At 41.5% G+C, this 23,313-nt stretch overlaps 14 protein-coding genes, 8 non-coding genes and 3 pseudogenes across 22 annotated transcripts; 11 read left to right on the top strand and 14 right to left on the bottom strand.

Annotated features, from left to right (window-relative positions):
* The first annotated feature begins 1,026 nt into the window (after positions 1–1,026).
* On the top strand, positions 1,027–1,710 carry LOC136799797 (histone H1-delta-like). The gene has a single exon (XM_067056504.1). The coding sequence runs from the start codon at positions 1,117–1,119 to the stop codon at positions 1,657–1,659; it is 543 nt and encodes a 180-aa protein (XP_066912605.1). The 5' UTR covers positions 1,027–1,116; the 3' UTR covers positions 1,660–1,710.
* A 287-nt stretch (positions 1,711–1,997) lies between these two features.
* LOC136799726 (histone H3) lies at positions 1,998–2,639 on the bottom strand. Its single transcript, XM_067056438.1, has one exon. The coding sequence runs from the start codon at positions 2,452–2,454 to the stop codon at positions 2,044–2,046; it is 411 nt and encodes a 136-aa protein (XP_066912539.1). The 5' UTR covers positions 2,455–2,639; the 3' UTR covers positions 1,998–2,043.
* Positions 2,640–2,968: 329 nt separating this feature from the next.
* Positions 2,969–9,440, top strand: LOC136799796 (uncharacterized; annotated as a pseudogene).
* Positions 3,754–4,271, bottom strand: LOC136799791 (histone H2B, gonadal-like). Its single transcript, XM_067056499.1, has one exon. The coding sequence runs from the start codon at positions 4,202–4,204 to the stop codon at positions 3,803–3,805; it is 402 nt and encodes a 133-aa protein (XP_066912600.1). The 5' UTR covers positions 4,205–4,271; the 3' UTR covers positions 3,754–3,802.
* LOC136799794 (late histone H2A.2.2-like) lies at positions 4,462–4,945 on the top strand. The gene has a single exon (XM_067056501.1). It carries the CDS (start codon positions 4,510–4,512, stop codon positions 4,891–4,893), a length of 384 nt encoding a protein of 127 aa, XP_066912602.1. The 5' UTR covers positions 4,462–4,509; the 3' UTR covers positions 4,894–4,945.
* LOC136799887 (5S ribosomal RNA) lies at positions 5,111–5,229 on the top strand. The gene has a single exon (XR_010845605.1). It is a non-coding gene; the product is annotated as a 5S ribosomal RNA (ribosomal RNA).
* On the bottom strand, positions 5,415–5,578 carry LOC136799915 (U1 spliceosomal RNA). Its single transcript, XR_010845630.1, has one exon. It is a non-coding gene; the product is annotated as a U1 spliceosomal RNA (small nuclear RNA).
* Positions 5,805–5,997, bottom strand: LOC136799861 (U2 spliceosomal RNA). Its single transcript, XR_010845585.1, has one exon. It is a non-coding gene; the product is annotated as a U2 spliceosomal RNA (small nuclear RNA).
* LOC136799786 (histone H1-delta-like) lies at positions 7,121–7,804 on the top strand. Its single transcript, XM_067056494.1, has one exon. The coding sequence runs from the start codon at positions 7,211–7,213 to the stop codon at positions 7,751–7,753; it is 543 nt and encodes a 180-aa protein (XP_066912595.1). The 5' UTR covers positions 7,121–7,210; the 3' UTR covers positions 7,754–7,804.
* On the bottom strand, positions 8,001–8,755 carry LOC136799788 (histone H3). The gene has a single exon (XM_067056496.1). It carries the CDS (start codon positions 8,547–8,549, stop codon positions 8,139–8,141), a length of 411 nt encoding a protein of 136 aa, XP_066912597.1. The 5' UTR covers positions 8,550–8,755; the 3' UTR covers positions 8,001–8,138.
* Positions 9,441–9,847: 407 nt separating the features above from the next.
* Positions 9,848–10,365, bottom strand: LOC136799792 (histone H2B, gonadal-like). Its single transcript, XM_067056500.1, has one exon. The coding sequence runs from the start codon at positions 10,296–10,298 to the stop codon at positions 9,897–9,899; it is 402 nt and encodes a 133-aa protein (XP_066912601.1). The 5' UTR covers positions 10,299–10,365; the 3' UTR covers positions 9,848–9,896.
* Positions 10,366–10,555: 190 nt separating this feature from the next.
* LOC136799795 (late histone H2A.2.2-like) lies at positions 10,556–11,039 on the top strand. Its single transcript, XM_067056502.1, has one exon. The coding sequence runs from the start codon at positions 10,604–10,606 to the stop codon at positions 10,985–10,987; it is 384 nt and encodes a 127-aa protein (XP_066912603.1). The 5' UTR covers positions 10,556–10,603; the 3' UTR covers positions 10,988–11,039.
* Positions 11,040–11,204: 165 nt separating this feature from the next.
* Positions 11,205–11,323, top strand: LOC136799886 (5S ribosomal RNA). Its single transcript, XR_010845604.1, has one exon. It is a non-coding gene; the product is annotated as a 5S ribosomal RNA (ribosomal RNA).
* A 185-nt stretch (positions 11,324–11,508) lies between these two features.
* LOC136799914 (U1 spliceosomal RNA) lies at positions 11,509–11,672 on the bottom strand. Its single transcript, XR_010845629.1, has one exon. It is a non-coding gene; the product is annotated as a U1 spliceosomal RNA (small nuclear RNA).
* A 226-nt stretch (positions 11,673–11,898) lies between these two features.
* LOC136799860 (U2 spliceosomal RNA) lies at positions 11,899–12,091 on the bottom strand. The gene has a single exon (XR_010845584.1). It is a non-coding gene; the product is annotated as a U2 spliceosomal RNA (small nuclear RNA).
* Positions 12,092–13,224: 1,133 nt separating this feature from the next.
* Positions 13,225–13,903, top strand: LOC136799784 (histone H1-delta-like). Its single transcript, XM_067056491.1, has one exon. The coding sequence runs from the start codon at positions 13,310–13,312 to the stop codon at positions 13,850–13,852; it is 543 nt and encodes a 180-aa protein (XP_066912592.1). The 5' UTR covers positions 13,225–13,309; the 3' UTR covers positions 13,853–13,903.
* A 287-nt stretch (positions 13,904–14,190) lies between these two features.
* Positions 14,191–14,835, bottom strand: LOC136799725 (histone H3). The gene has a single exon (XM_067056437.1). The coding sequence runs from the start codon at positions 14,645–14,647 to the stop codon at positions 14,237–14,239; it is 411 nt and encodes a 136-aa protein (XP_066912538.1). The 5' UTR covers positions 14,648–14,835; the 3' UTR covers positions 14,191–14,236.
* Positions 14,836–15,133: 298 nt separating this feature from the next.
* On the top strand, positions 15,134–17,172 carry LOC136799834 (histone H2A-like). Its single transcript, XM_067056538.1, has 2 exons — positions 15,134–15,484; positions 16,687–17,172. Exons 1-2 carry the CDS (start codon positions 15,178–15,180, stop codon positions 17,118–17,120), a joined length of 741 nt encoding a protein of 246 aa, XP_066912639.1. The 5' UTR covers positions 15,134–15,177; the 3' UTR covers positions 17,121–17,172.
* Positions 15,979–16,435, bottom strand: LOC136799789 (histone H2B, gonadal-like). Its single transcript, XM_067056497.1, has one exon. It carries the CDS (start codon positions 16,430–16,432, stop codon positions 16,028–16,030), a length of 405 nt encoding a protein of 134 aa, XP_066912598.1. The 5' UTR covers positions 16,433–16,435; the 3' UTR covers positions 15,979–16,027.
* Positions 17,173–17,336: 164 nt separating the features above from the next.
* LOC136799874 (5S ribosomal RNA) lies at positions 17,337–17,455 on the top strand. Its single transcript, XR_010845592.1, has one exon. It is a non-coding gene; the product is annotated as a 5S ribosomal RNA (ribosomal RNA).
* A 219-nt stretch (positions 17,456–17,674) lies between these two features.
* LOC136799913 (U1 spliceosomal RNA) lies at positions 17,675–17,838 on the bottom strand. Its single transcript, XR_010845628.1, has one exon. It is a non-coding gene; the product is annotated as a U1 spliceosomal RNA (small nuclear RNA).
* A 249-nt stretch (positions 17,839–18,087) lies between these two features.
* LOC136799867 (U2 spliceosomal RNA) lies at positions 18,088–18,297 on the bottom strand (annotated as a pseudogene).
* A 1,960-nt stretch (positions 18,298–20,257) lies between these two features.
* LOC136799871 (U2 spliceosomal RNA) lies at positions 20,258–20,384 on the bottom strand (annotated as a pseudogene).
* Positions 20,385–21,551: 1,167 nt separating this feature from the next.
* LOC136799785 (histone H1-delta-like) lies at positions 21,552–22,230 on the top strand. The gene has a single exon (XM_067056492.1). The coding sequence runs from the start codon at positions 21,637–21,639 to the stop codon at positions 22,177–22,179; it is 543 nt and encodes a 180-aa protein (XP_066912593.1). The 5' UTR covers positions 21,552–21,636; the 3' UTR covers positions 22,180–22,230.
* A 290-nt stretch (positions 22,231–22,520) lies between these two features.
* LOC136799787 (histone H3) lies at positions 22,521–23,038 on the bottom strand. Its single transcript, XM_067056495.1, has one exon. The coding sequence runs from the start codon at positions 22,975–22,977 to the stop codon at positions 22,567–22,569; it is 411 nt and encodes a 136-aa protein (XP_066912596.1). The 5' UTR covers positions 22,978–23,038; the 3' UTR covers positions 22,521–22,566.
* Positions 23,039–23,313: the final 275 nt, after the last annotated feature.

The following is a 23,313-nucleotide window of genomic DNA, read 5'->3' as shown; positions in this document are numbered from 1 at the left end:
AATGGGATGGGTAATCACGTCCCCCAAGCAAGGAAGGATGGGTGGGAACTAGGGTTAGGGTTAGGGTTCGGAATTTTATGTGTGCTTGCTTGGTAGATTGGTAGATTGGCCGGCCCATAGGCCTGTAGGATAGCCTCAGGATCGATCCATGGATGGGAAACAATCAATAAAGTAAGTGAGAATAGAAAAAATTTCAAAGCTTGGACATAAACCCTAACCCTAACCCTAACCCTAACCCTAACCCTAACCCTAACCAATTTTTGTCTATTTTGACTTTATTTTTCAAACGGGAGCGAGTTGCTGGCTAGAAGGGTTCCCTATTTTCCCTGCTCAGTTCACTTTTTCATGTTCATAAAAAATTTTCAACCAGCCCAAAAACAAGAGCCTAGAGAACATTCGCCTACCCTGCCTGACCTAAGAATTGGAGAAAAATTTTTTTTTCCTCTCCCAAAAATATTTTCTTATTTTCTTTCCTACTCTTAGGGAAGGTTTACTTCATTCCAAAGGCTCCACACCCCTTTCTTGGGCTCAGGGTTAGTGTTAGCCCAAGTTCTGACATCCACAACAACCCCTCAAAACATAAAATTTTGCCGTGTTTTCCCATGTTGCCGCGCACCCGATTTCCTCAACCAAAAATAATGTCACCGAAAAACTGCTTATGGTGCCGAAAAGCAGAGGCCTTGGAGCAACTTTAACAAAAAGAATCAAGTCCGTAGCTATTTTTTTCGCAGAGTTATTTGCTTTTCAAGACGAAATTTCTTCGAAAAATCAATGAAATTTCCTCTTTTTTCTTTAATAACTTTTTTTCTACTCGACCGATTGCTTTCAAATTTTCACCCAACCTAGCCTAACTATTTCCCCGTCCAGAACAGTTTTTTATTTTGTTATACCTTTTCGGGAAAGCCCTTATTTTACACTTTGCCCGTCACCAACAAACACGATTTATAAAAAGGGATATAAATGCATTTTTGAAAATTGCTTACTTTCGCGTCCGAAATCGGAAAAAATTCCATTCTAATAGAAAAAAACTGAAAATCGAGAATCAGTCTACGAAAAAGTTAGAAGTGTCTGAACTACTGAAATTTTTTACGTTCAAACTTGAAATTCATTGCAATCATGTCTGAAGCACAAAAGAAGAAAGCTGCACCAAAAAAGCCAGCTGAGCATCCAAAATACATCGACATGGTGTCTGCTGCAATCGTCGCTTTGAAAGAAAGAAGTGGATCTTCAAGACAAGCCATCCTCAAGTACATCCAAGCCAACTACAAAGTCGGAGACAATGCTTCTGTCCACCTCAAGATGGCTCTGAAGAGAGGTGTTATCAGCGGTGTCTTGTCTCAACCCAAAGGAACCGGTGCATCAGGATCTTTCAAAGTTGTAAAGAAGACCGAGCCAAAGAAGAAGGCTGCTCCCAAGAAGAAGCCCGCCGCTAAGAAACCAGCTGCTAAAAAGACCACCAAGAAAACCACCCCAAAGAAGAAGCCCGCTGCCAAGAAAGCCAAATCTACACCCAAGAAGAAGACCGCTGCCAAAAAGAAGCCAGCTTCTGCTGCTAAAAAACCAGCAGCCAAGAAAGCCACCAAGAAACCTGCAGCCAAGAAGCCAGCAGCAAAGAAACCAGCCAAGAAAACCCCAAAGAAGAGGACAACCAAGAAATAAATTGCACCCTACTTGCTTTGGAACTTCAAAACGGCTATTTTTATAGCCACAAATCTTTTAAAAAACAATTTATACTTGACTATATTCCCTTCAACCCTAACCCTAGATAGAAAAATTTCCCAAAAAAAATTCTCGAACTTTTAAATTTTTTTTTACAAGGCCATATTATTGCCTACTTTGGGATTTCTAATTTTGCTATAATTTTTGAATTTTTCCATCCTACTCAAAGGCCTATTCATTTGAATTTTCTGGGATTTTTTTTGAGTCTCAGGGAGGGGAGTTATGTCATATTTGGGGGATTCATGATATACACAGTAAGATTTGTTTTTTAGGAGATGTGTGGCTATAAAAATAGCCGTTTTTTGGTCCACAATCAGGAAAGATCTAAGCACGTTCTCCACGGATTCTTCGGGCCAATTGGATGTCTTTTGGCATGATGGTGACACGTTTAGCATGGATGGCACACAAGTTGGTGTCTTCGAAGAGTCCGACGAGGTAGGCTTCAGATGCTTCTTGGAGAGCAGAGACGGCGGAGCTTTGGAAACGTAAGTCAGTCTTGAAGTCTTGAGCGATTTCACGGACCAAACGTTGGAAAGGTAACTTTCGGATGAGCAATTCAGTGGATTTTTGGTATCTTCTGATCTCACGGAGAGCGACGGTTCCTGGTCTGTATCTGTGTGGTTTCTTGACTCCACCGGTGGCTGGTGCACTCTTTCTTGCAGCTTTGGTAGCCAATTGTTTTCGTGGGGCTTTGCCTCCAGTTGATTTACGAGCAGTTTGCTTAGTTCTAGCCATTTTTCTAGTAGAAGTGCTTGATTTGCTTGAATTCTCTAGCAAAAATCAAATTTGAATGAATTTTTTTAAAGGCTTCCCGGTTTTCAGAATGTTTACATCGAAATCGCGTAATCTGATTGGTCGATGAAAGTGAAATCTGATTGGTTTAAAAAACAGCGTTTATATCCCTTTTTGAAAATCAACAAAATCCGTGTTTGTTGGCGACGGGAAAAAGCTTATATCTCAGCCAATTTTAAATTTTTTTTCTTGATTTTTTCTTTAAAAGACGTCTCATCTGCCCTGAAATCTTTCTGCCAAAGATCTTTTTGATAGCTTTTGTAGTTCCTGAGATATTCGCGAAAAAGCGCCAAACTTCAAACTTTTTTGCAACTTTGAATTTTTTATTTGAGTAATCTCGATTGTGATTGGTCGAAATAGGTGTTTCCACATACATCCGTATTCAGACTTTGTTGTTTATACGCTCTTTTTTTGTGCAAAAATTCAAAATTTCAAACAGTTTCTGTACTCAGCTTACTGAACGTACATCGCAAAAATGACTGGTAGAGGAAAAGGAGGAAAAGGATTGGGCAAAGGAGGTGCCAAACGTCACAGAAAGATCTTACGTGACAACATCCAAGGTATCACCAAACCAGCCATCCGTCGTCTTGCTCGTCGAGGTGGTGTCAAACGTATCTCTGGTTTGATCTACGAAGAGACCCGTGGTGTCTTGAAAGTTTTCTTGGAAAATGTCATCCGTGATGCTGTCACTTACACCGAGCACGCCAAAAGGAAGACTGTCACCGCCATGGACGTCGTCTACGCCTTGAAACGACAAGGACGTACTCTCTACGGATTCGGAGGTTAAGAAGTTTGACTTGGACTCAACAAAACGGCTATTTTTATAGCCACACATCTCACAAAAAACAAATCTTACTTTGTATATCTCAAGCTTTGAATTTTAATTCATAGCATACCCTGACCCTTTCCCTATCTACCCCTCCAAACAAAAAAATTATAACCCTTCCAAAAATCTTAGAATTGAAATTTTCCTAGCCATATTACAAGGGATTCTTTTCTTTTCAAAGACTTGCATTTTTCGAAAATTATTTGACGTTAAACAGAATTTTCTTCATGACTTTTCAATAGTCAGAGAAATTTCTCATGGATTTGTAGTCTACAATATTTGACGTTAGATTTTTTCAAGCCAAAATTCAATATACTTTTCTCAGAAAGAAATTATTTGACGTTAAACTTTTTTAAACTCAGGCAGGCAGGAAGGGAGACAAAATTATAGACAAGTATAGGTTGTTTTTTAAAAGATTTGTGGTCTTAAAAAAGACCGTTTTGGGGTTCCAACAAGGGGAGAAATCTATTTGCTGCTGGTGTATTTGGTGACGGCTTTGGTTCCTTCTGAGACGGCGTGCTTGGCCAACTCTCCTGGAAGCAAGAGACGAACAGCAGTTTGGATCTCACGAGATGAGATGGTGGATTTCTTGTTTTGAAGAGCCAATCGTGAAGCTTCGGATGCGATTCTCTCGAAGATATCGTTGACGAAAGAGTTCATGATGCTCATGGCTTTGGATGAAGCTCCAACATCGGGGTGGACTTGTTTCAAGACGTTGTAGATGTAGATGGTGTAAGATTCACGTCTCTTTCTCTTGCGTTTCTTGTCGCCAGTTCCTCCAATTTTGCCTCCTTTCTTTCCAGCTCTCTTCTCTCCTTTCTTGGCCACTTTTGGGGCTTGTTTTCCTCCTTTTGGTGCGTCAGACATGATGAATTTTGCGTAGAACTACTGCTTTGCAAAAATGCTAATCAGTGTTTTGAGACAAATCAAAATAAAAAACATTTCAATAAAAAAAAGGGATTCTACGGAATCCAAAAATGCGATTACGCGCTGTGATTGGTCGAGCCGGTTTCACTATTGTTTAATGGCGCAATCTGATTGGTTTAGAAAAGAGCGTTTATATCCCTTTTTCTGAACGTAAAAAAATAAGCTTTTTCTGTGGGAAGTAATTCAACTACAATTTTTGCTTCGAAAGTGTCTCTTCGTACGTGAATACTTTATCGAAAATCATCATGTCTGGACGTGGAAAAGGAGGAAAAGCCAAGACAAAGTCAAAGACCAGATCATTCAGAGCTGGATTACAATTTCCAGTTGGCAGAGTCCACCGATTCTTGAGAAAAGGACACTATGCTTCTCGAATTGGATCCGGAGCTCCAGTTTACTTGGCTGCTGTTTTGGAATACTTGTCTGCTGAAATCTTGGAGTTGGCTGGTAACGCTGCCCGTGACAACAAGAAACAAAGAATCATCCCAAGACATCTCCAATTGGCCGTCCGAAACGACGAAGAATTGAACAAGCTCTTAAGTGGTGTCACCATTGCTAATGGTGGTGTCTTGCCAAACATCAACGCTCTCTTGCTTCCCAAGAAGAACAAAGAATCAGCCAAGAAGAACTAAGTCTCTCTTCTGATGTTGGAACCCCAAAAACGGTCTTTTTTAAGACCACAAATCTCTTAAAAAACAAACCATACTTGTCTATTTTTTGAACCTCTGGTTTCAAACACAACCCTAACCCTAACCCTAGCTTCAAAATACAACCCTAGAGAAAGTTATACTCTCTACTGTCATTCCATCCCCTGCAAGTGATCAGACCCCCATAGAAACACTACCCAATGTCTACGTCCATACCACGATGAAAACACCCGTTCTCGTCCGATCACGGAAGTTAAGCATCGTCGGGCCGGGATAGTACTTGGATGGGGGACCGCCTGGGAACTCCCGGTGTCGTAGGCTTTTCATGATTTCTTTTCTTTCTGGGGTCTAAAGCTTTCATGGGAGGGGTCTAATCATCACTTCTGAGTTCGAGGCGAGGTGGAGAAAATAATTTTTGATGGGTGGTGCAAGGGGTCGAACAGACAAGACCTGAGTTCGAGCCCCATCAGTGAAGAAATTTTTTTGATTCAATTTTTTTTAAGAGAAGGGGGCGAGCGCGGACGCAGGCCCCCACTACCAGAAATTGTACGGTCGAGTTACTACACTTGTAGCAATCGCAGAGGTCAGCCCAAGCGAAGTGCAATGCGAGGGCCTCACTCTGGAAGAAACCCCTCCTTGATCAGGCTTTACTTCCCCGTCAGGTAAGTATGAGTTTGAATGCGATTCGTTTCAGCCTAGGTGTCCCTTGGTATAACTTTCCTTGTGGTCTAAAGAAATCAGAAATGCAAATCGCATCCAAGGAAGGAAGGGATGAAGGATAGGGGGCTCATCCGGCCGGGTCAAATAACAAAATGTACACGCATCGCTCGCGCATGAAGACATAACCACCAGGACTATGGAGGGAAGGAAACTTTAAGTAGTGAATTCAATTTTTATAAAAATGGGCCGCGCTCGACTGTAGTGCAACGCCGAGGCAACCCGTGGTCAGGGTGAGGTAAACCTCGCTCCCTTGACCCGAAGCCAAAAATCAGATTAATATATGAGCCAACACTATGGAAGGCGTATCAGATATTAAACTGATAAGAACAGATACTACACTTGATCTTAGCCATTAGGCCGAGAAGCGATACCGAGGATGGCTTTGGTTTTCAGCCAAGCTGGGAAGGAATGATAAAGACTTGTGGTTTCCTTTGCAGGGGGAGGGGGAGGGGTAGTCAGATTTGAAATGGGATGGGTAATCACGTCCCCCAAGCAAGGAAGGATGGGTGGGAACTAGGGTTAGGGTTAGGGTTCGGAATTTTATGTGTGCTTGCTTGGTAGATTGGTAGATTGGCCGGCCCATAGGCCTGTAGGATAGCCTCAGGATCGATCCATGGATGGGAAACAATCAATAAAGTAAGTGAGAATAGAAAAAATTTCAAAGCTTGGACATAAACCCTAACCCTAACCCTAACCCTAACCCTAACCCTAACCCTAACCAATTTTTGTCTATTTTGACTTTATTTTTCAAACGGGAGCGAGTTGCTGGCTAGAAGGGTTCCCTATTTTCCCTGCTCAGTTCACTTTTTCATGTTCATAAAAAATTTTCAACCAGCCCAAAAACAAGAGCCTAGAGAACATTCGCCTACCCTGCCTGACCTAAGAATTGGAGAAAAAATTTTTTTTTCCTCTCCCAAAAATATTTTCTTATTTTCTTTCCTACTCTTAGGGAAGGTTTACTTCATTCCAAAGGCTCCACACCCCTTTCTTGGGCTCAGGGTTAGTGTTAGCCCAAGTTCTGACATCCACAACAACCCCTCAAAACATAAAATTTTGCCGTGTTTTCCCATGTTGCCGCGCACCCGATTTCCTCAACCAAAAATAATGTCACCGAAAAACTGCTTATGGTGCCGAAAAGCAGAGGCCTTGGAGCAACTTTAACAAAAAGAATCAAGTCCGTAGCTATTTTTTTCGCAGAGTTATTTGCTTTTCAAGACGAAATTTCTTCGAAAAATCAATGAAATTTCCTCTTTTTTCTTTAATAACTTTTTTTCTACTCGACCGATTGCTTTCAAATTTTCACCCAACCTAGCCTAACTATTTCCCCGTCCAGAACAGTTTTTTATTTTGTTATACCTTTTCGGGAAAGCCCTTATTTTACACTTTGCCCGTCACCAACAAACACGATTTATAAAAAGGGATATAAATGCATTTTTGAAAATTGCTTACTTTCGCGTCCGAAATCGGAAAAAATTCCATTCTAATAGAAAAAAACTGAAAATCGAGAATCAGTCTACGAAAAAGTTAGAAGTGTCTGAACTACTGAAATTTTTTACGTTCAAACTTGAAATTCATTGCAATCATGTCTGAAGCACAAAAGAAGAAAGCTGCACCAAAAAAGCCAGCTGAGCATCCAAAATACATCGACATGGTGTCTGCTGCAATCGTCGCTTTGAAAGAAAGAAGTGGATCTTCAAGACAAGCCATCCTCAAGTACATCCAAGCCAACTACAAAGTCGGAGACAATGCTTCTGTCCACCTCAAGATGGCTCTGAAGAGAGGTGTTATCAGCGGTGTCTTGTCTCAACCCAAAGGAACCGGTGCATCAGGATCTTTCAAAGTTGTAAAGAAGACCGAGCCAAAGAAGAAGGCTGCTCCCAAGAAGAAGCCCGCCGCTAAGAAACCAGCTGCTAAAAAGACCACCAAGAAAACCACCCCAAAGAAGAAGCCCGCTGCCAAGAAAGCCAAATCTACACCCAAGAAGAAGACCGCTGCCAAAAAGAAGCCAGCTTCTGCTGCTAAAAAACCAGCAGCCAAGAAAGCCACCAAGAAACCTGCAGCCAAGAAGCCAGCAGCAAAGAAACCAGCCAAGAAAACCCCAAAGAAGAGGACAACCAAGAAATAAATTGCACCCTACTTGCTTTGGAACTTCAAAACGGCTATTTTTATAGCCACAAATCTTTTAAAAAACAATTTATACTTGACTATATTCCCTTCAACCCTAACCCTAGATAGAAAAATTTCCCAAAAAAAATTCTCGAACTTTTAAATTTTTTTTTACAAGGCCATATTATTGCCTACTTTGGGATTTCTAATTTTGCTATAATTTTTGAATTTTTCCATCCTACTCAAAGGCCTATTCATTTGAATTTTCTGGGATTTTTTTTGAGTCTCAGGGAGGGGAGTTATGTCATATTTGGGGGATTCATGATATACACAGTAAGATTTGTTTTTTAGGAGATGTGTGGCTATAAAAATAGCCGGTTTTTTGGTCCACGATCAGGAAAGATCTAAGCACGTTCTCCACGGATTCTTCGGGCCAATTGGATGTCTTTTGGCATGATGGTGACACGTTTAGCATGGATGGCACACAAGTTGGTGTCTTCGAAGAGTCCGACGAGGTAGGCTTCAGATGCTTCTTGGAGAGCAGAGACGGCGGAGCTTTGGAAACGTAAGTCAGTCTTGAAGTCTTGAGCGATTTCACGGACCAAACGTTGGAAAGGTAACTTTCGGATGAGCAATTCAGTGGATTTTTGGTATCTTCTGATCTCACGGAGAGCGACGGTTCCTGGTCTGTATCTGTGTGGTTTCTTGACTCCACCGGTGGCTGGTGCACTCTTTCTTGCAGCTTTGGTAGCCAATTGTTTTCGTGGGGCTTTGCCTCCAGTTGATTTACGAGCAGTTTGCTTAGTTCTAGCCATTTTTCTAGTAGAAGTGCTTGATTTGCTTGAATTCTCTAGCAAAAATCAAATTTGAATGAATTTTTTTAAAGGCTTCCCGGTTTTCAGAATGTTTACATCGAAATCGCGTAATCTGATTGGTCGATGAAAGTGAAATCTGATTGGTTTAAAAAACAGCGTTTATATCCCTTTTTGAAAATCAACAAAATCCGTGTTTGTTGGCGACGGGAAAAAGCTTATATCTCAGCCAATTTTAAATTTTTTTCTTGATTTTTTCTTTAAAAGACGTCTCATCTGCCCTGAAATCTTTCTGCCAAAGATCTTTTTGATAGCTTTTGTAGTTCCTGAGATATTCGCGAAAAAGCGCCAAACTTCAAACTTTTTTGCAACTTTGAATTTTTTATTTGAGTAATCTCGATTGTGATTGGTCGAAATAGGTGTTTCCACATACATCCGTATTCAGACTTTGTTGTTTATACGCTCTTTTTTTGTGCAAAAATTCAAAATTTCAAACAGTTTCTGTACTCAGCTTACTGAACGTACATCGCAAAAATGACTGGTAGAGGAAAAGGAGGAAAAGGATTGGGCAAAGGAGGTGCCAAACGTCACAGAAAGATCTTACGTGACAACATCCAAGGTATCACCAAACCAGCCATCCGTCGTCTTGCTCGTCGAGGTGGTGTCAAACGTATCTCTGGTTTGATCTACGAAGAGACCCGTGGTGTCTTGAAAGTTTTCTTGGAAAATGTCATCCGTGATGCTGTCACTTACACCGAGCACGCCAAAAGGAAGACTGTCACCGCCATGGACGTCGTCTACGCCTTGAAACGACAAGGACGTACTCTCTACGGATTCGGAGGTTAAGAAGTTTGACTTGGACTCAACAAAACGGCTATTTTTATAGCCACACATCTCACAAAAAACAAATCTTACTTTGTATATCTCAAGCTTTGAATTTTAATTCATAGCATACCCTGACCCTTTCCCTATCTACCCCTCCAAACAAAAAAATTATAACCCTTCCAAAAATCTTAGAATTGAAATTTTCCTAGCCATATTACAAGGGATTCTTTTCTTTTCAAAGACTTGCATTTTTCGAAAATTATTTGACGTTAAACAGAATTTTCTTCATGACTTTTCAATAGTCAGAGAAATTTCTCATGGATTTGTAGTCTACAATATTTGACGTTAGATTTTTTCAAGCCAAAATTCAATATACTTTTCTCAGAAAGAAATTATTTGACGTTAAACTTTTTTAAACTCAGGCAGGCAGGAAGGGAGACAAAATTATAGACAAGTATAGGTTGTTTTTTAAAAGATTTGTGGTCTTAAAAAAGACCGTTTTGGGGTTCCAACAAGGGGAGAAATCTATTTGCTGCTGGTGTATTTGGTGACGGCTTTGGTTCCTTCTGAGACGGCGTGCTTGGCCAACTCTCCTGGAAGCAAGAGACGAACAGCAGTTTGGATCTCACGAGATGAGATGGTGGATTTCTTGTTTTGAAGAGCCAATCGTGAAGCTTCGGATGCGATTCTCTCGAAGATATCGTTGACGAAAGAGTTCATGATGCTCATGGCTTTGGATGAAGCTCCAACATCGGGGTGGACTTGTTTCAAGACGTTGTAGATGTAGATGGTGTAAGATTCACGTCTCTTTCTCTTGCGTTTCTTGTCGCCAGTTCCTCCAATTTTGCCTCCTTTCTTTCCAGCTCTCTTCTCTCCTTTCTTGGCCACTTTTGGGGCTTGTTTTCCTCCTTTTGGTGCGTCAGACATGATGAATTTTGCGTAGAACTACTGCTTTGCAAAAATGCTAATCAGTGTTTTGAGACAAATCAAAATAAAAAACATTTCAATAAAAAAAAGGGATTCTACGGAATCCAAAAATGCGATTACGCGCTGTGATTGGTCGAGCCGGTTTCACTATTGTTTAATGGCGCAATCTGATTGGTTTAGAAAAGAGCGTTTATATCCCTTTTTCTGAACGTAAAAAAATAAGCTTTTTCTGTGGGAAGTAATTCAACTACAATTTTTGCTTCGAAAGTGTCTCTTCGTACGTGAATACTTTATCGAAAATCATCATGTCTGGACGTGGAAAAGGAGGAAAAGCCAAGACAAAGTCAAAGACCAGATCATTCAGAGCTGGATTACAATTTCCAGTTGGCAGAGTCCACCGATTCTTGAGAAAAGGACACTATGCTTCTCGAATTGGATCCGGAGCTCCAGTTTACTTGGCTGCTGTTTTGGAATACTTGTCTGCTGAAATCTTGGAGTTGGCTGGTAACGCTGCCCGTGACAACAAGAAACAAAGAATCATCCCAAGACATCTCCAATTGGCCGTCCGAAACGACGAAGAATTGAACAAGCTCTTAAGTGGTGTCACCATTGCTAATGGTGGTGTCTTGCCAAACATCAACGCTCTCTTGCTTCCCAAGAAGAACAAAGAATCAGCCAAGAAGAACTAAGTCTCTCTTCTGATGTTGGAACCCCAAAAACGGTCTTTTTTAAGACCACAAATCTCTTAAAAAACAAACCATACTTGTCTATTTTTTGAACCTCTGGTTTCAAACACAACCCTAACCCTAACCCTAGCTTCAAAATACAACCCTAGAGAAAGTTATACTCTCTACTGTCATTCCATCCCCTGCAAGTGATCAGACCCCCATAGAAACACTACCCAATGTCTACGTCCATACCACGATGAAAACACCCGTTCTCGTCCGATCACGGAAGTTAAGCATCGTCGGGCCGGGATAGTACTTGGATGGGGGACCGCCTGGGAACTCCCGGTGTCGTAGGCTTTTCATGATTTCTTTTCTTTCTGGGGTCTAAAGCTTTCATGGGAGGGGTCTAATCATCACTTCTGAGTTCGAGGCGAGGTGGAGAAAATAATTTTTGATGGGTGGTGCAAGGGGTCGAACAGACAAGACCTGAGTTCGAGCCCCATCAGTGAAGAAATTTTTTTGATTCAATTTTTTTTAAGAGAAGGGGGCGAGCGCGGACGCAGGCCCCCACTACCAGAAATTGTACGGTCGAGTTACTACACTTGTAGCAATCGCAGAGGTCAGCCCAAGCGAAGTGCAATGCGAGGGCCTCACTCTGGAAGAAACCCCTCCTTGATCAGGCTTTACTTCCCCGTCAGGTAAGTATGAGTTTGAATGCGATTCGTTTCAGCCTAGGTGTCCCTTGGTATAACTTTCCTTGTGGTCTAAAGAAATCAGAAATGCAAATCGCATCCAAGGAAGGAAGGGATGAAGGATAGGGGGCTCATCCGGCCGGGTCAAATAACAAAATGCGCACGCATCGCTCGCGCATGAAGACATAACCACCAGGACTATGGAGGGAAGGAAACTTTAAGTAGTGAATTCAATTTTTATAAAAATGGGCCGCGCTCGACTGTAGTGCAACGCCGAGGCAACCCGTGGTCAGGGTGAGGTAAACCTCGCTCCCTTGACCCGAAGCCAAAAATCAGATTAATATATGAGCCAACACTATGGAAGGCGTATCAGATATTAAACTGATAAGAACAGATACTACACTTGATCTTAGCCATTAGGCCGAGAAGCGATACCGAGGATGGCTTTGGTTTTCAGCCAAGCTGGGAAGGAATGATAAAGACTTGTGGTTTCCTTTGCAGGGGGAGGGGGAGGGGTAGTCAGATTTGAAATGGGATGGGTAATCACGTCCCCCAAGCAAGGAAGGATGGGTGGGAACTAGGGTTAGGGTTAGGGTTCGGAATTTTATGTGTGCTTGCTTGGTAGATTGGTAGATTGGCCGGCCCATAGGCCTGTAGGATAGCCTCAGGATCGATCCATGGATGGGAAACAATCAATAAAGTAAGTGAGAATAGAAAAAATTTCAAAGCTTGGACATAACCCTAACCCTAACCCTAACCCTAACCCTAACCCTAACCCTAACCCTAACCAATTTTTGTCTATTTTGACTTTATTTTTCAAACGGGAGCGAGTTGCTGGCTAGAAGGGTTCCCTATTTTCCCTGCTCAGTTCACTTTTTCATGTTCATAAAAAATTTTCAACCAGCCCAAAAACAAGAGCCTAGAGAACATTCGCCTACCCTGCCTGACCTAAGAATTGGAGAAAAAATTTTTTTTTCCTCTCCCAAAAATATTTTCTTATTTTCTTTCCTACTCTTAGGGAAGGTTTACTTCATTCCAAAGGCTCCACACCCCTTTCTTGGGCTCAGGGTTAGTGTTAGCCCAAGTTCTGACATCCACAACAACCCCTCAAAACATAAAATTTTGCCGTGTTTTCCCATGTTGCCGCGCACCCGATTTCCTCAACCAAAAATAATGTCACCGAAAAACTGCTTATGGTGCCGAAAAGCAGAGGCCTTGGAGCAACTTTAACAAAAAGAATCAAGTCCGTAGCTATTTTTTTCGCAGAGTTATTTGCTTTTCAAGACGAAATTTCTTCGAAAAATCAATGAAATTTCCTCTTTTTTCTTTAATAACTTTTTTTCTACTCGACCGATTGCTTTCAAATTTTCACCCAACCTAGCCTAACTATTTCCCCGTCCAGAACAGTTTTTTATTTTGTTATACCTTTTCGGGAAAGCCCTTATTTTACACTTTGCCCGTCACCAACAAACACGATTTATAAAAAGGGATATAAATGCATTTTTGAAAATTGCTTACTTTCGCGTCCGAAATCGGAAAAAATTCCATTCTAATAGAAAAAAACTGAAAATCGAGAATCAGTCTACGAAAAAGTTAGAAGTGTCTGAACTACTGAAATTTTTTACGTTCAAACTTGAAATTCATTGCAATCATGTCTGAAGCACAAAAGAAGAAAGCTGCACCAAAAAAGCCAGCTGAGCATCCAAAATACATCGACATGGTGTCTGCTGCAATCGTCGCTTTGAAAGAAAGAAGTGGATCTTCAAGACAAGCCATCCTCAAGTACATCCAAGCCAACTACAAAGTCGGAGACAATGCTTCTGTCCACCTCAAGATGGCTCTGAAGAGAGGTGTTATCAGCGGTGTCTTGTCTCAACCCAAAGGAACCGGTGCATCAGGATCTTTCAAAGTTGTAAAGAAGACCGAGCCAAAGAAGAAGGCTGCTCCCAAGAAGAAGCCCGCCGCTAAGAAACCAGCTGCTAAAAAGACCACCAAGAAAACCACCCCAAAGAAGAAGCCTGCTGCCAAGAAAGCCAAATCTACACCCAAGAAGAAGACCGCTGCCAAAAAGAAGCCAGCTTCTGCTGCTAAAAAACCAGCAGCCAAGAAAGCCACCAAGAAACCTGCAGCCAAGAAGCCAGCAGCAAAGAAACCAGCCAAGAAAACCCCAAAGAAGAGGACAACCAAGAAATAAATTGCACCCTACTTGCTTTGGAACTTCAAAACGGCTATTTTTATAGCCACAAATCTTTTAAAAAACAATTTATACTTGACTATATTCCCTTCAACCCTAACCCTAGATAGAAAAATTTCCCAAAAAAAATTCTCGAACTTTTTAATTTTTTTTTACAAGGCCATGTTGTTGCCTACTTTGGGATTTCTAATTTTGCTATAATTTTTGAATTTTTCCATCCTACTCAGAGGCCTATTCATTTGAATTTTCTGGGATTTTTTTTGAGTCTCAGGGAGGGGAGTTATGTCATATTTGGGGGATTCATGATATACACAGTAAGATTTGTTTTTTAGGAGATGTGTGGCTATAAAAATAGCCGTTTTTTGGTCCACAATCAGGAAAGATCTAAGCACGTTCTCCACGGATTCTTCGGGCCAATTGGATGTCTTTTGGCATGATGGTGACACGTTTAGCATGGATGGCACACAAGTTGGTGTCTTCGAAGAGTCCGACGAGGTAGGCTTCAGATGCTTCTTGGAGAGCAGAGACGGCGGAGCTTTGGAAACGCAAGTCAGTCTTGAAGTCTTGAGCGATTTCACGGACCAAACGTTGGAAAGGTAACTTTCGGATGAGCAATTCAGTGGATTTTTGGTATCTTCTGATCTCACGGAGAGCGACGGTTCCTGGTCTGTATCTGTGTGGTTTCTTGACTCCACCGGTGGCTGGTGCACTCTTTCTTGCAGCTTTGGTAGCCAATTGTTTTCGTGGGGCTTTGCCTCCAGTTGATTTACGAGCAGTTTGCTTAGTTCTAGCCATTTTTCTAGTAGAAGTGCTTGATTTGCTTGAATTCTCTAGCAAAAATCAAATTTGAATGAATTTTTTTAAAGGCTTCCCGGTTTTCAGAATGTTTACATCGAAATCGCGTAATCTGATTGGTCGATGAAAGTGAAATCTGATTGGTTTAAAAAACAGCGTTTATATCCCTTTTTGAAAATCAACAAAATCCGTGTTTGTTGGCGACGGGAAAAAGCTTATATCTCAGCCAATTTTAAATCTTTTTTCATGATTTTTTCTTTAAAAGACGTCTCATCTGCCCTGAAATCTTTCTGCCAAAGATCTTTTTGATAGCTTTTGTAGTTTCTGAGATATTCGCGAAAAACCGCCAAACTTCAAACTTTTTTGCAACTTTGTTTTTTTGATTTGAGTAATCTCGATTCTGATTGGTCGAAATAGGTGTTTCCACATACATCCGTACTTCGAAATTTCTGACTTGGTAGAAAATAGAATTTTGGAAGTGCAAATTCAAACAGTTTCTGTATTCAGCTTACTGAACGTACATCGCAATAATGACTGGTAGAGGAAAAGGAGGAAAAGGATTGGGCAAAGGAGGTGCCAAACGTCACAGAAAGATCTTACGTGACAACATCCAAGGTATCACCAAACCAGCCATCCGTCGTCTTGCTCGTCGAGGTGGTGTCAAACGTATCTCTGGTTTGATCTACGAAGAGACCCGTGGTGTCTTGAAAGTTTTCTTGGAAAATGTCATCCGTGATGCTGTCACTTACACCGAGCACGCCAAAAGGAAGACTGTCACCGCCATGGACGTCGTCTACGCCTTGAAACGACAAGGACGTACTCTCTACGGATTCGGAGGTTAAGAAGTTTGACTTGGACTCAACAAAACGGCTATTTTTATAGCCACACATCTCATAAAAAACAAATCTTACTTTGTATATCTCAAGCTTTGAATTTTAATTCATAGCATACCCTGACCCTTTCCCTATCTACCCCTCCAAACAAAAAAATTATAACCCTCCCAAAAATCTTAGAATTGAAATTTTCCTACCCATAACACAAGGGATTCTTAGAAAAATTTCTCGTTCGTTCAAAGACTTGCATTTTTCGAAAATTATTTGACGTTAAACAGAATTTTCTTCATGACTTTTCAATAGTCAGAGAAATTTCTCATGGATTTGTAGTCTACAATATTTGACGTTAGATTTTTTCCAGCCAAAAATAGGTTCAATCCTTTCCTCAGAAAGAAATTATTTGACGTTAAACTATTTTAATGAAATTTTCAAACTCAAACTCAGGCAGGCAGGAAGGGAGACAAAATTATAGACAAGTATAGGTTGTTTTTTAAAAGATTTGTGGTCTTAAAAAAGACCGTTTTGGGGTTCCAACAAGGGGAGAAATCTATTTGCTGCTGGTGTATTTGGTGACGGCTTTGGTTCCTTCTGAGACGGCGTGCTTGGCCAACTCTCCTGGAAGCAAGAGACGAACAGCAGTTTGGATCTCACGAGATGAGATGGTGGATTTCTTGTTTTGAAGAGCCAATCGTGAAGCTTCGGATGCGATTCTCTCGAAGATATCGTTGACGAAAGAGTTCATGATGCTCATGGCTTTGGATGAAGCTCCAACATCGGGGTGGACTTGTTTCAAGACGTTGTAGATGTAGATGGTGTAAGATTCACGTCTCTTTCTCTTGCGTTTCTTGTCGCCAGTTCCTCCGATCTTGCCTCCTTTCTTTCCAGCTCTCTTCTCTCCTTTCTTGGCCACTTTTGGGGCTTGTTTTCCTCCTTTTGCTGGTGCGTCAGACATGATGAATTTGCGTAGAACTACTGCTTTGCAAAAATGCTAATCAGTGTTTTGAGACAAATCAAAATAAAAAACATTTCAATAAAAAAAAGGGATTCTACGGAATCCAAAAATGCGATTACGCGCTGTGATTGGTCGAGCCGGTTTCACTATTGTTAAATGGCGCAATCTGATTGGTTTAGAAAACAGCGTTTATATCCCTTTTTCTGAACGTAAAAAAATAAGCTTTTTCTGTGGGAAGTAATTCAACTACAATTTTTGCTTCGAAAGTGTCTCTTCGTACGTGAATACTTTATCGAAAATCATCATGTCTGGACGTGGAAAAGGAGGAAAAGCCAAGACAAAGTCAAAGACCAGATCATTCAGAGCTGGATTACAATTTCCAGTTGGCAGAGTCCACCGATTCTTGAGAAAAGGACACTATGCTTCTCGAATTGGATCCGGAGCTCCAGTTTACTTGGCTGCTGTTTTGGAATACTTGTCTGCTGAAATCTTGGAGTTGGCTGGTAACGCTGCCCGTGACAACAAGAAACAAAGAATCATCCCAAGACATCTCCAATTGGCCGTCCGAAACGACGAAGAATTGAACAAGCTCTTGAGTGGAGTCACCATTGCCAATGGTGGTGTCTTGCCAAACATCAACGCTCTCTTGCTTCCCAAGAAGAACAAAGAATCAGCCAAGAAGAACTAAGTCTCTCCTCTGATGTTGGAACCCCAAAAACGGTCTTTTTTAAGACCACAAATCTCTTAAAAAACAAACCATACTTGTCTATATTTTTTTGAACCTCTGGTTTCAAACACAACCCTAACCCTAACCCTAGCCCTAGCTTCAAAATATAACCCTATACTCTCTACTGTAATCCTATCCCTTGCAAGTGATCAGACCCCCAAAGAAACCCTACCTAGTGTCTACGTCCATACCACGATGAAAACACCCGTTCTCGTCCGATCACGGAAGTTAAGCATCGTCGGGCCGGGATAGTACTTGGATGGGGGACCGCCTGGGAACTCCCGGTGTCGTAGACTTTTCATGATTTCTTTTCTATCTGGGGTCTAATACTTTCATGGGAGGGGTCTAATACTTTCATGGAGGGGTCTAACCATCACTTCTGAGTTCGAGGCGAGGTGGGTAAAATAATTTTTCATGAGTGGGGCAAGGCAGGGCAAGGTGTCGACAATAGACAAGACTTGAGTTCGAGCCCTGTCAGTGAAGAAATTTTTTTTTTTCATTTTTTTTTTAAAAGAAGGGGGCGAGCGCGGACGCAGGCCCCCACTACCAGAAATTGTACGGTCGAGTTACTACACTTGTAGCAATCGCAGAGGTCAGCCCAAGCGAAGTGCAATGCGAGGGCCTCACTCTGGAAGAAACCCCTCCTTGATCAGGCTTTACTTCCCCGTCAGGTAAGTATGAGTTTAAATGCGGTTCGTTTCACCTAGGTGTCCCTTGGTATAACTTTCCTTGTGGTCTAAAGAAATCAGAAATGCAAAATCCAAGGAAGGGATGATAGCTAGCTAGCGCGGAGGGAAGGAATGAAGGATAGGGGGCTCATCCCATGGCCGGGTCAAATAACAAAATGCGCACGCATCGCTCGCGCATGAAGACATAACCACCAGGACTATGGAGGGAAGGAAACTTTAAGTAGTGAATTCAATTTTTATAAAAATGGGCCGCGCTCGACTGTAGTGCAACGCCGAGGCAACCCGTGGTCAGGGTGAGGTAAACCTCGCTCCCTTGACCCGAAGCCAAAAATCAGATTAATATATGAGCCAACACTATGGAAGGCGTATCAGATATTAAACTGATAAGAACAGACTTTTTTTTTTTTTTTTTTTTTTTTTTTTTTTTTTTTTTTTTAGTGAAAATGTATTTTTAGTACAAGTAATAAATACACTAGTAAAAATATAACTCGATATTTGTTTGAAGTTGTTTTATTTCTAAAGCTGAGTTACCAGTCTAGACCTGACTTTCCTAAGAAAAAAACCCGATAACAAGAACTACCACCAGAAACTCGAAGAGACGCAATGCTACAACTACAGAACCAGCGACCATGGAAGAGCTAACCACCCAACCCAAGAAAAATACACATCTCAAGAAGACTACCTGTAGAGTGTTTACCCCTCAAAAAGCCAAAGAAAACGAAGTCTCAGTGCCCCAAGTCAGGTCCTGTCGGTACTCGTGCTATAGAAATATTTAGACAATTCATCCGAAAAAAAGACCACGATTAAATCGCCAAATTGCCCATTTTTTATCACTGGGTAGGTTTGTCCCAAGTGACTTTGTGTCTCTGAATTCTTCCAACGTGATTCAACAACTTTAATAAAATGTTCTATTTGTTCATTGCATTGTAACTTCTAAAGTCTGGTGGAGCAAGATTATCACAGTAATGCATGTATCCATCAGCGAAGAAGTTATAGTTTAACTCGTTAAAGCTAGGTTCTTGTCTCATTATATTTAATCGAAACATCATTGCTGCCCATTCATGTTCATCAAGAAAGAAGGACCAAGCAATATGGCCATAAAAGTATTTAGTCTCCAAAGCTTCACTAACCTTTGTGACGGTGGTAGATGGAGATTGAAGGAAGTACTTTTCTCTGTTGAAATGAATTTGTCAAAGTTATTCTCAGGTGAATTCTTTTTGCAGTTTAAGATTATTTGGAATTTGTTCCCTGCCCTGAGGGCGTGGTGGTTTTGATTCTCCAGATGTTGTTTTTTGTTGTGTTGATGTTTTGGTTCCGAACGGGGTTCGAACTGCGACCTCTGGATTGGAAGTCTGGTGTGCTGCCGATTGCGCCACTGATGCTTGGGTTGAATTGGTTTTGTTTTGGACTTTTTGGACTTTTATTTGGTCGTGTCCCACTACTGGGGTCTTACGGATGATTTGTGTGGATTAACCTCAAAATCCATTGGAGCTCTTCCAGTGTCGGTTTCCATGGTTAATGTAGGTTTTCATGGTTTCTTTAGACTGTCCTCCTGGCGATTGGTTTCCAACGAGGCCATTAGGCGCGATTCGGTACCAACATTTAAGTCCGAGTCTAATGAATCAACGTCCATGTGTGAGCTGGTTACCTTGACAGCTCCCGAATAAAAGGACGAACATGCGGAAGCGGAACCGAAGTCTGGAGCATTCCTGAGACATGTTCTTAGCCAATAGGCCGAGAGGTTTCTGTAGGACGTCGAGATGCCTGCTCATGGTGCGTCGGATTCGTTGGTTGCTTGGGATATACGGTTGTTGTTTTTGTTTTTTCTTCTCCACTGCTCTGGGGCTGAGAGGGAGGAGGGGGATTGGTGTTTGTAGGTCTTGTCGGTACAACACGTTTGATCATTTCGGCTTTGTCGAACGCTGTTGTGATGTAGATGTTTTCGTTGAGGGCAGAACTTTTAGCTGAGATGTGATTCGGAAGCTCTTTGAAGAAACGCTTGAAATGAATTTGCCAATTGCCATTTCTGTAGCGGATGTTTCTGTAGATTTTTGTTGTTGCTATTGTCTTGGTAACTTCTCCCCAAGCTGAAAAGATGTCGAATACGTCATTCTTTGTTAGCTCGATCGGAATTCCTTGTGCCGTCACCACAAGTGGAATTGATACGACGGGATCGTAGAAACCTTTTGTAAGAGATGTTTTTTGTTCCAAACTGTTGAGATGGACGTAAGTGCGTTTCATTGATCTTGTTACAGCGTACACGTTTGATCCAAACCCAAATCGATTGCTTTGTCGAGGCTTGCTCACTTCGATGCGGATTTTTTCCAAGATATACGGCCAGCGCATGCAACTTCATTGTGGTGCAAGTTTGGGGGAATTTGTTTTTTGGAGAATCTTCTTCTTGGATTGATCGAGTCTCGGCTCTCCAATCGGACTTAAATTGGATAAACCAAAAGCCGGGTTACGGACAGTCTCTTTGCCAAATAACTAAGAACAGATACTACACTTGATCTTAGCCATTAGGCCGAGAAGCGATACCGAGGATGGACAGGGTTGCCAGCCAGGTTGGGAAGGAAAGATAAAGACTTGTGGTTTCCTTTGCAGGGGGAGGGGGAGGGGTAGTCAGATTTGAAATGGGATGGGTAATCACGTCCCCCAAGCAAGGAAGGATGGGTGGGAACTAGGGTTAGGGTTAGGGTTAGGGTTCGGAATTTAATGTGTGCTTCTACCTAGATTGGTAGATTGGCCGGCCCATAGGGTATATAGATCCACTCAGGATCGATCCATGGATGGGAAACAATCAATAAAGTAAGTAAGAATAGAAAAAATTTCAAAGCTTGGACATAAACCCTAACCCTAACCCTAACCCTAACCCTAACCCTAACCCTAACCCTAACCCTAACCCTAACCCTAACCCTAACCCTAACCAATTTTTGTCTATTTTGACTTTATTTTTCAAACGGGAGCGAGTTGCTGGCTAGAAGGGTTCCCTATTTTCCCTGCTCAGTTCACTTTTTCATGTTCATAAAAAATTTTCAACCAGCCCAAGAACAAGAGCCTAGAGAACATTCGCCTACCCTGCCTGACCTAAGAATTGGAGAAAAATTTTTTTTTTCCTCTCCCAAAAATATTTTCTTATTTTCTTTCCTACTCTTAGGGAAGGTTTACTTCATTCCAAAGGCTCCACACCCCTTTCTTGGGCTCAGGGTTAGTGTTAGCCCAAGTTCTGACATCCACAACAACCCCTCAAAACATAAAATTTTGCCGTGTTTTCCCATGTTGCCGCGCACCCGATTTCCTCAACCAAAAATAATGTCACCGAAAAACTGCTTATGGTGCCGAAAAGCAGAGGCCTTGGAGCAACTTTAACAAAAAGAATCAAGTCCGTAGCTATTTTTTTCGCAGAGTTATTTGCTTTTCAAGACGAAATTTCTTCGAAAAATCAATGAAATTTCCTCTTTTTTCTTTAATAACTTTTTTCTACTCGACCGATTGCTTTCAAATTTTCACCCAACCTAGCCTAACTATTTCCCCGTCCAGAACAGTTTTTATTTTGTTATACCTTTTCGGGAAAGCCCTTATTTTACACTTTGCCCGTCACCAACAAACACGATTTATAAAAAGGGATATAAATGCATTTTTGAAAATAGCTTACTTTCGCGTCCGAAATCGGAAAAAATTCCATTCTAATAGAAAAAAACTGAAAATCGAGAATCAGTCTACGAAAAAGTTAGAAGTGTCTGAACTACTGAAATTTTTTACGTTCAAACTTGAAATTCATTGCAATCATGTCTGAAGCACAAAAGAAGAAAGCTGCACCAAAAAAGCCAGCTGAGCATCCAAAATACATCGACATGGTGTCTGCTGCAATCGTCGCTTTGAAAGAAAGAAGTGGATCTTCAAGACAAGCCATCCTCAAGTACATCCAAGCCAACTACAAAGTCGGAGACAATGCTTCTGTCCACCTCAAGATGGCTCTGAAGAGAGGTGTTATCAGCGGTGTCTTGTCTCAACCCAAAGGAACCGGTGCATCAGGATCTTTCAAAGTTGTAAAGAAGACCGAGCCAAAGAAGAAGGCTGCTCCCAAGAAGAAGCCCGCCGCTAAGAAACCAGCTGCTAAAAAGACCACCAAGAAAACCACCCCAAAGAAGAAGCCTGCTGCCAAGAAAGCCAAATCTACACCCAAGAAGAAGACCGCTGCCAAAAAGAAGCCAGCTTCTGCTGCTAAAAAACCAGCAGCCAAGAAAGCCACCAAGAAACCTGCAGCCAAGAAGCCAGCAGCAAAGAAACCAGCCAAGAAAACCCCAAAGAAGAGGACAACCAAGAAATAAATTGCACCCTACTTGCTTTGGAACTTCAAAACGGCTATTTTTATAGCCACAAATCTTTTAAAAAACAATTTATACTTGACTATATTCCCTTCAACCCTAACCCTAGATAGAAAAATTTCCCAAAAGAAATTCTCGAACTTTTTAATTTTTTTTTACAAGGCAAGGCCATATTGTTGCCTACTTTGGGATTTCTAATTTTGCTATAATTTTTGAATTTTTCCATCCTACTCAGAGGCCTATTCATTTGAATTTTCTGGGATTTTTTTTGAGTCTCAGGGAGGGAGTTATGTCATATTGGGGGATTCATGATATACACAGTAAGATTTGTTTTTTAGGAGATGTGTGGCTATAAAAATAGCCGTTTTTTGGTCCACAATCAGGAAAGATCTAAGCACGTTCTCCACGGATTCTTCGGGCCAATTGGATGTCTTTTGGCATGATGGTGACACGTTTAGCATGGATGGCACACAAGTTGGTGTCTTCGAAGAGTCCGACGAGGTAGGCTTCAGATGCTTCTTGGAGAGCAGAGACGGCGGAGCTTTGGAAACGCAAGTCAGTCTTGAAGTCTTGAGCGATTTCACGGACCAAACGTTGGAAAGGTAACTTTCGGATGAGCAATTCAGTGGATTTTTGGTATCTTCTGATCTCACGGAGAGCGACGGTTCCTGGTCTGTATCTGTGTGGTTTCTTGACTCCACCGGTGGCTGGTGCACTCTTTCTTGCAGCTTTGGTAGCCAATTGTTTTCGTGGGGCTTTGCCTCCAGTTGATTTACGAGCAGTTTGCTTAGTTCTAGCCATTTTTCTAGTAGAAGTGCTTGATTTGCTTGAATTCTCTAGCAAAAATCAAATTTGAATGAATTTTTTTAAAGGCTTCCCGGTTTTCAGATTGTTTACATCGAAATCGCGTAATCTGATTGGTCGATGAAAGTGAAATCTGATTGGTTTAAAAAACAGCGTTTATATCCCTTTTTGAAAATCAACAAAATCCGTGTTTGTTGGCGACGGGAAAAAGCTTATATCTCAGCCAATTTTAAATCTTTTTTCATGATTTTTTCTTTAAAAGACGTCTCATCTGCCCTGAAATCTTTCTGCCAAAGATCTTTTTGATAGCTTTTGTAGTTTCTGAGATATTCG

The sequence above is a fragment of the Clytia hemisphaerica genome, unplaced genomic scaffold (genome assembly GCF_902728285.1).
Source record: "Clytia hemisphaerica strain Z4C2 unplaced genomic scaffold, Clytia hemisphaerica genome assembly, whole genome shotgun sequence".
Taxonomy (NCBI): Eukaryota; Metazoa; Cnidaria; class Hydrozoa; order Leptothecata; family Clytiidae; genus Clytia; species Clytia hemisphaerica.
The sequence above is the reverse complement of the archived record's forward strand: the minus strand, read 5'-3'. Positions and strand labels throughout refer to the sequence as shown.

Coding starts and splice junctions, on each gene's coding strand:
- LOC136799797 (XM_067056504.1), top strand. CDS start 1,117: ATGTCTGAAGCACAAAAGAAGAAAGCTGCACCAAAAAAGCCAGCTGAG.
- LOC136799726 (XM_067056438.1), bottom strand. CDS start 2,454: ATGGCTAGAACTAAGCAAACTGCTCGTAAATCAACTGGAGGCAAAGCC.
- LOC136799791 (XM_067056499.1), bottom strand. CDS start 4,204: ATGTCTGACGCACCAAAAGGAGGAAAACAAGCCCCAAAAGTGGCCAAG.
- LOC136799794 (XM_067056501.1), top strand. CDS start 4,510: ATGTCTGGACGTGGAAAAGGAGGAAAAGCCAAGACAAAGTCAAAGACC.
- LOC136799786 (XM_067056494.1), top strand. CDS start 7,211: ATGTCTGAAGCACAAAAGAAGAAAGCTGCACCAAAAAAGCCAGCTGAG.
- LOC136799788 (XM_067056496.1), bottom strand. CDS start 8,549: ATGGCTAGAACTAAGCAAACTGCTCGTAAATCAACTGGAGGCAAAGCC.
- LOC136799792 (XM_067056500.1), bottom strand. CDS start 10,298: ATGTCTGACGCACCAAAAGGAGGAAAACAAGCCCCAAAAGTGGCCAAG.
- LOC136799795 (XM_067056502.1), top strand. CDS start 10,604: ATGTCTGGACGTGGAAAAGGAGGAAAAGCCAAGACAAAGTCAAAGACC.
- LOC136799784 (XM_067056491.1), top strand. CDS start 13,310: ATGTCTGAAGCACAAAAGAAGAAAGCTGCACCAAAAAAGCCAGCTGAG.
- LOC136799725 (XM_067056437.1), bottom strand. CDS start 14,647: ATGGCTAGAACTAAGCAAACTGCTCGTAAATCAACTGGAGGCAAAGCC.
- LOC136799834 (XM_067056538.1), top strand. CDS start 15,178: ATGACTGGTAGAGGAAAAGGAGGAAAAGGATTGGGCAAAGGAGGTGCC. Junction 15,485..16,686: donor TACTCTCTACGGATTCGGAG/GTTAAGAAGTTT, acceptor TCAACTACAATT/TTTGCTTCGAAAGTGTCTCT.
- LOC136799789 (XM_067056497.1), bottom strand. CDS start 16,432: ATGTCTGACGCACCAGCAAAAGGAGGAAAACAAGCCCCAAAAGTGGCC.
- LOC136799785 (XM_067056492.1), top strand. CDS start 21,637: ATGTCTGAAGCACAAAAGAAGAAAGCTGCACCAAAAAAGCCAGCTGAG.
- LOC136799787 (XM_067056495.1), bottom strand. CDS start 22,977: ATGGCTAGAACTAAGCAAACTGCTCGTAAATCAACTGGAGGCAAAGCC.